Here is an 8,473-nt window from a genome sequence, read left to right on the forward strand (position 1 = left end):
ACTGATAGTGTATATTACGGTTCTACTAAGAGACTTAGTATATTTAGATAGTTTGCATGTGCCAAAGTTATTGTTCCCTATCACCTCTTCTACCCCTTACTCCCTTCCTGGGGTATGTGCAAGAGCAAAATGTGCCCAGGATTCACTGGAAAATTGTTGTGTTGATCACTCTGAGCCACTTCATTTCCTATATAGAGTCAGTTCTGTGTACAAACACCATTTTTTTTGCACTGCAGACACAGATTAGACAGCTGGTGGACCACGAGACAGTATTTGTTGAATCTGACAAAAGGTGTACTGGACTAAAATCACCTACTCCACCTTTAACCAGCGTCATTGTTTTTTAGTGAGTCCTTCACAAACTACACCGATAATCAGATGATCAGGATCCGAGCTGCTCTCTGCTGTGGCTGAATCATTTCCTCTGTTGCTCTGTGTCACGCTGCACGTCAAGATCATATCACTGCATAAACAAATTTCAGCAGCACACCTCCTGGAAACAGCAGGAAATAGGAAGCTGTACAAAACAAGAATACACGCAGATGATTAAATTCTCTGCAAATATGAATGACAGTAGCAGGCGGCCGCACCTCCCACCCACTGTTTATGCCTACAAGAGCGCAGACTCGAACGATTGTGCCTCAGCTTTGCCGGCTCTAGGTCACCGAACCACCAATGAGAACGTGGCTGAGGGTCACAGTGGGGTCATCATGTGACTCACACAAAGCCTCAACAAGAGTGCAGCTCAGCAAACCACAGCAACATACAACTGCAGCAGCACCGGTGTCTGAATCACAGCGGTAATTTGTAGACTAAGGTGCTGTTTGTTACTGTAATCATCAGCTCACAGCGGAGGGAAGCTGACAGCAGAAAGAACAAGGAGGGAGATGATCAGGCAGCAGGAGGAGGAGGGAGAGGAAAAACTGCTGACATAGTAGCAGCAGTACACTGACTGGAAGCGAAGAAGAAGAAGAGCGGGGGATACATTAGGCAGCTCTGTAATTAGAAGATGACATATGAATTTAAGAGGGGGCGTGTCAGGAGACCAGGGGGATGCCAGGCGGGTGGAACTCGCTGCCAGATTCGCTCAACTCACTCGTGAAGCTGCATTTCGTAAACCTGCCACCCAGCGCGGATTCCAGCAAATAAAACTCAACCCACATTAGAAGCCGACAAACAGGTTCGCCGGTGTTCAACAGGTGTTGATGGCATTCTGGAAAGTGAAACCACGACACGAATGAACTGCAATTAACTCTGCAAGACTTCAACATGCCACATTTGACCTGCCGAACCGTAATTATACTTCTGCATATCGGTCGGCTCCCTCATCCCGTCGACTCTGAGCGTTCTCTTGGCACCACACGTCACCATCGCTCTGAACAATCTGTTTTCACAAGCAGAACTCGGCCCTCGGGCTGAAACAAGTCTGAACACGGCGCGATTAATCACAGGCCTCAATACTAAAAACTCCAACCTAAGAATATATCACTACTAACGTGACATCACTTGTCCTCCTGGCATATCGAGGCAAAGTGATGTCCAACAGGTTGAAACACGTTTGGAGCCTTTTAACTGACACACTGGAGAAAATGGAAGATAACTGACTTCTGCCTTTAACCCACACTGGCTTGTTTCTTACTCAACACTCTGTAAATCTATGAGTTTTTTGCATTTTAGAAGATGCATAAACGTGCAATCTGATCAGCAAAGTCTCAAACTGTGGAAGAATGCAAATAAAAAGCATCCGAAAAGCTGAATGAGTCGGAATAAAGGTAAAAAGAAGAAAAACCTCCTCCCAGCCCCCGTATCCCGACATTCTCTGTCTCTGATAAGAGCTTTAAGTGAGTGAAACCAGCTCCTGGCTGAGGATCCACGACAGGCAGCCAGACACCTCCAGTGTTATCCCTGATAAGCTTATCAGTGGGACAGTTTGCCTTGAGAAAACCAAACGGGAACCAGCGAGAACCAGGCGCAGAGCATTGATCACACACTATGCAATGTCATTTCTAAGAATCCACCTTCACCACCACTCAGCATATCTACAATTTTCTGTACAAAATGGGCATTTCTACACATTTTTGGAGCATGGATAAGCCCTTAAGGACTGGTTTTGAGAGTGTAGTAGGACTGCAACTTCTGGTCATGTTCATTTCTGGTTAAACCAGCTGTTATTTATCTGATTAATCCCACTTCATATCACTTTCTTAGTTTAAATTGAAGCAAATAGCACCCACCACAATTCACCAAAGCAAAGCAAAACGCAGAGATGGTCAGCTGAAAATGAAAATGACTTAAAAATACTACCACATTTTGCCATTTTTGCTTAAAACAATAAACTATTAAACAGTTTCTGTACTCCTGTCTGCATAGATGTAGATTTCAGGCTGGCTAAAGAACAAGCTCCTCCCTTGTTTGCTCACTGTGCATGAATATTGTGTTTTCCTTGACATTAAAAACATTTTTATCATACACTGATGCAGGAAAAGCACAAATTGGTGCATAAGAATGACCAGAACTGTTGGATGCTCAAAATTTTCTGTTTTAGGATGCTTCTGTTAATGCATCCATGTTTAATTAAGGTCTATGCCCATGTCTATGGCTCAAACACGGCTGAGCTACTTGGTAGATAATCATCTTCACAGCTATTCAGATGTCCTCAAAGCTGGACTGCTTGTCTTCCCTCCAAACCATCAGCATCTTCTCTTACATACTTGTGATTACACCTGACGCACAACAAAAGCGGAGGAGGAAGAAAATATTTACAAAACACCCGAACGTGACGTCACTGGCAGCATCTGATCTGAAAGAGGAAGCGTGTGACGTCGTGTGTGACAGTGACTCAGCTCCGCAGCGATGCGATGACGCTGGCAGAAATCTGGCCACGCCGTCCCACCCACAAACAAACAAACAAACAAACAAACAACCTCTGGCAGCTACAAAGCGACCCCTCCTCTCTGTGTGGAGCAAACATGAAACCAGCCCTGAATCAATCCAAGCCCCCTTTGAAGTTCCTCTGCATCATGTGTGTCCAGGAATAGATGCTTCAATCTCCACACCTGGGTTTGTTTGTTTTTAAGCCCCAGCAGCTCCCTGAAACTGGGCTTAAAAGTGAAAAGACCTGTGGACCAAATGAGTCACCTCTTGCAACACTTGCCCATCTCACTGGCACGAAGAGTGAAGGAGGAGCTCAGTTGGCATTTAATGTTTGTGCACAGGCACTCTTAAAGGCTGATTAGTTAAATCGGTTAATGAAAAATGTTGGGCAACAATTGAGCAGCTTTGGCACAGTTAGATTTTGAAGTTAGATGGTGGTTTATGTGTTTGGATTTGCCCTCAAAATGCTACAAAAACAGTCTCAAACAAGCAAAAATCTAACTTTTCTTCAGTAAAGTTAAACAAATACCATACAGCAAAAGTAGATCTGCTTTGTTTGACTAAATTAATGTTTTACCAAGAGAAATGTTTAAGTAAATAGTGGGTTTTATTACATAACACTAGAATTTGTGGACAATTTGTGCACTGTCAAACCAAAACATTAAGAAAGAAGCAACTATGTAGCACAAAACAGGATCCGAATGTACTTAAAGTATCCAAAATATCCAAATAAACAGGTGAAACCTTCTTATTAAGAGAAATATTAAAGCTCAGTTACTTAAAAACAATCCCAAACCAGTTTTTTTCCTCCAGTGGCAGAGAGAAGGAGCCAAGTCAGCACAATCTGCACACTCAGAAATAAGAAGAAAATAAGAAATTAAAGGGGGAAAAAAGAACCTAAAAGCTACTCTTCACCATCAGATCTTTGTTGGAGTAAATGTGGGCTGCAGACTGTTTTGTGGGACCAAACTCCAGCAGCTCGGCTCCTGCTAGACCATGTGAACTTTTATTTTCTCTCCCTAAAACCCCCCGTTTATCGCAGTTTAAACTCCGCTCACCTTGCTTTTCACCTCCACCGCGTTACAGTCCACGTTTCGAAGAGGCTGCGACTTATTAAAGCTCCGATTCATTTTTCTGTAGCGGCAGGTTAAGTACGAAAAGCTGAAAGAAAAAAAAAAGTTGAGCCGCGTTTTGCCCGCAGAAACAGGGGACTTCTTCTCTCTGGTCCCGCTGCTGATCTGAAAACCCTCCTGCTTCGCTTCTCAGCAGAGAAGTCGCTGTTTGTCTTCGGTTTGTTTCGCCTCCTGGAACCTTTTTTCTTCTTATCGAGCTCCGTCAGACATGAGGTAGGACTTCACCGGAGGAGAAGAGCTCAGAGACTCGCCGCCTTCACTTGGGAGTGTGAGTTAAGTTTTGAAATGACATCAGCCCTCCGAAAAGAAAAAGGGATCCTGCGGTGCGTTCAGGGACCGCTCGTAATGCGCGGCCTTCTTCAGTCAATGCCTGGAAGTATGTAGACCGACAGTCGCCAGTCAGCACTGACTAAGTCTACCATGAGCAATACAGAGTAAACAGGAGTAAGACGACCACCCAGTGTCTATTTACTCTTAGTATATATTTAGTTATTGTATTTCAGTATAACATGGAAATAAGAAGTAGTGCTTAAGCGAACAAATTAAATCATAACAATGCTAGAAAACTAAACTAAATATAAACTGGAAAAAACAACAGTTCACAACGAGAAATCTGTCTTAATGATTTCTATACACATGCTATGTGGCTAATAATAATAAAATTAATAACAACAACAACAATAATTATAATAATCTCGATAAAATGCAACTTTTAAAAAATGCTCAACATTCAATCAAGTAGAAAAAAATACTCAAATCTTAAAAATAAAAAAACTAAAAGAAGTATAAGTGCTCCATTCCAAATTACTGCATCAAAATATACCTAAAATACCAAAAAAGTAGGGTGAACTGTGGTGAAACACTCCTCTTAAGAACAGTATCTATTTTCTTTTTATATGTATATATGTATCTCACCAGAGGTAGAAGAAATACACAGATCTCACACAAAATATTAAAACCACAATTCGTAGAAATACTCTGTCTCAAGTGAAAGTTCTGCATTTCAGTTCATGTCTGAATGCATGAGCATTAAAATATACTATACTAGTATCAAAACTGGGTAAACTGCCCCCTTAAGAACAGACCTGATTTTGTTATTTTCTTTTTCTTAAATTTAAAATATCTATCTATCTATCTATCTATCTATCTATCTATAGATATATATCTTTAGATCTTATATATATATATATATATATATATATATATATATATATATATATATATATATATATATATATATATATATATATATATATATATATATATATATATATGCACTGTTGTTAAGGACAACAGTGCATTAAGAAGACTAAACATAACAATCTTAACCATTTTTATACACATATTTCATAGCTAAAAACAATTTCAGTTAGTTTCAGTAATCTGAATAAAATACAACATTTTAATAACAGCTGAAGTTTCTTCCTCTCTTAGTACTTAGTACTAGTCTCTTAGGTGGAGGAAATTCTCAGATCTTATTATAAAATGCCAATAGGCCAATGTAGAAAAGGTCCTGTATTTCAGTTCACACTGATGTAAAAGTACATAAGTATGAGTGTCCAAATATACTTAAAGTACCAAAAGTAAAAGCATGATAACCATGGGAAAGCTTTCCCTGTATGAACACTGTCTGTTTTTTTTAATATTAATATACTGAATATCAAAATATATGTAAACCAGATGTGTGCTCAAGTGAACAAATTTAAAGGATAGTTAAACCATAACTGACTACAGCTTTGTTATGATGAAACTAAATACAAAACCCTGAAGAGGACAACTACAATGCACAAAACAGACTAAATACAACTAATTTCTCAATCTGAAAAGAAGCTAAAGTTTGCTAATAAATGTAGTGGAGCATTAAGTACAATATTTGCCTCTGAATTGAGATGGAAAAGAAGTAGCAATAAAGTAGAAAATAGGAATTACTTTGGTAAAGTATAAGCAACTCAGTAACAATAACCACAATCATAATCATAGTATATATATTTAAAAAAATCTGAATGTGAAGCACAAATAAAACTTTTTTTGAAAAAAAACGAAAACAAAAATAGAGCTCAGTATCCCATAGTACCTGACTACCCCAATCTTAGCCATAGTCTGAACTATTGTGATCATTTATGAGGCTTTCAGAGTGGTTGTAAAATTTCCGACAGCAGTGAAAGCAGCACCACGCACGCTGGACCTCCAACGCGCCAGAGGACGCATTTCTCAACGTTTTCAAAAACCCCACAGTTAAAAAGACAGATAGCCCAGTTTATTACAATGAAAGATGGTGTAACGTGAGTCTTGAGCATTTCACTAATCCCCGCATAAATCTGATAAACACTTCATTTTAGCTGAACAAAATCTGTGAGTTATCAAAGACAGGAAGTCTGATGTTGTGTGGAAGCTCTGCATATTTCATGGAAACAGTTTATTTTAACTGAGAACAATATGTACTATTATTATCTCTGTAGGTGATGTTAGTGATCTGTCACATTTCAACGCTTCAAACTGCAGGAAGCACATCATATTTACAATAGGTACTGATGACTAATTTGTTCTATTCAATGCCTGATCATGGAAATATAAGTAGGATGTGACCATAACAGCTGATTATCTAATATTATCTGTTGTAATCTACTATCTTTTATTGCCCACTCAACTTATCAGACACTTGCAAGGTAAAAATATATGACATAACAGCCATTTATTGTGCTTAAGATAACAGTTTGGCTACACATAGTGACACCGGTGTTACCTGTAATTGCTCAAGTTTGTTTCTGATGCAGCTTGAGATCTGCAACAAGTAAGACCCAGCTGATGAGAGACACTCGTCACCTGCAGGGTTAATGACTTTTCCTGACTGCTGTCCTGTTTTACAACATTCCCGAGACCCTGAAGACGCCTGTGCACAACAGCTGCAGATTGCTGGCCTCCCCAGTAGCTGAAACACTGCTGGTTTACTCACTTCAGGAATGTGTTGACTGCTTAGAAACTCAGCACACATCCAGGTAAACTCTTTGAGGCCGGTTTCACTGTGGTTAAAGACGGTGTGTTGTCTGCACTGATATACAAGCTTAGTGGATCCACATTATAACTAATCATATGTTTCTGTATCTTATTATTTTGGGGAAAAAACAACTTTAAACTTGTCTTATATATATTGCTAAGAAGGGAGAGAAGTTAGTTTTGTAATTTACTATATAGTCAATAAGTAATAATAAAAAATAATATCACAGCACATTGGTTTGCAAACATTAACCCTCGTGTCATCCTCTGGGTCAAATTGACCTGTTATAAAGTTTGAAAATGTGGAAAAAATAAATAAATAAATAAATAATATATACATATATATATATATATATATATATATATATATATATATATATATATATATATATATATATATATATATATATATATATATATATATATATATATATATATATATTCACAGTGAAAACTTCTACATTTTCAACATTTTTGGGAAATTTTAGAAAATTTTTTTGGTGGAAAAAAAGAAATGCTAAAAATATGTTTAAGAACATTCAGGAAAAAAATCAACCAAAATCCTGTGAAATTTGCTGGATTTTGGTTGATTTTTTTCCCAAATGCTCTTAAAGAAAATATTAGAACATTTACTGATATATATGGAATAACTTTAGATATTTTTAGCAATTTTTTGGAAGATTTTTATTCATTTTTTGAAAATATTTACAATTTTTACTTTTTTATTTTTAATTTTTTATTTCTTGCCAAAGTTGGGGATTTTTTTAATTTTTTTTTAAAATAAAACTTTTAAGCGAAGCTTTTAAGGAATTTTCTTCCTAAACATTTTGCGAATTTTTATAAATTTGGAGAATTTTTTGCTGAATGTTTGGATTTTTTTCAGACAAGGGAACAATATTTTTTGGTGCCGTAAGTGAGGACAACGGGAGGGTTAAACAGCCTTCAAATGGATTCTTTCATCCATATCTCTGGAGTTTCTCCTCCTGTGTTAGTTTCGGTTTATCGTCATTTGAATCAGAGAATTCCTTGTAGTTAAGGTTCCTTTTCTGTCTTGAAATCTTCAATAAATAGAAGCATAAAGTCTGATGAACATAACTTTAGGAAATCCTCACATTTTTCACCTGAATTTGTAAATTCCATATGTAGTTAAGTTTTATTTCTTTAATAAGGGGATACATCCATCACTGACACTGCATTCTAACGTGTTTTCCTAAGTCTCTGTCAGCCCAAAAACATTTTTATTACTCAAGTTTTAATCTTATTACTGTATGTTTTCACTTTCTTTCAACAAACAATCCTAGACAATCATTCTTCTGGCTTCTTTATTAGAATAAGAGAGAGACTTTGGTGCTCTTTCATTTGCAGACACACAATAAATCTGTTTATTAAATACGTTCTATCTTTTTAGAAATGCATGTATGATATCTGCATTTGTGAAGTAGCACCTCTTAGCCAACCTACTGGCATTTGCC

The 8,473-nt window shown here is 37.6% G+C and overlaps 1 protein-coding gene across 1 annotated transcript in view; it reads right to left on the reverse strand.

Moving 5' to 3' along the window:
* pard6gb (par-6 family cell polarity regulator gamma b) overlaps positions 1-4,296 on the reverse strand; it is a 36,311-nt gene extending 32,015 nt beyond the window's left edge. Inside the window, exon 1 of the mRNA XM_023278770.3 lies at positions 3,933-4,296. Coding sequence (XP_023134538.1) covers positions 3,933-4,004 — 72 coding nt within the window. The 5' untranslated portion in view covers positions 4,005-4,296. The remainder of the gene's footprint in view (positions 1-3,932) is intronic.
* Positions 4,297-8,473: the final 4,177 nt, after the last annotated feature.

The sequence above is a fragment of the Amphiprion ocellaris genome, chromosome 15 (assembly GCF_022539595.1).
Source record: "Amphiprion ocellaris isolate individual 3 ecotype Okinawa chromosome 15, ASM2253959v1, whole genome shotgun sequence".
Taxonomy (NCBI): Eukaryota; Metazoa; Chordata; class Actinopteri; family Pomacentridae; genus Amphiprion; species Amphiprion ocellaris.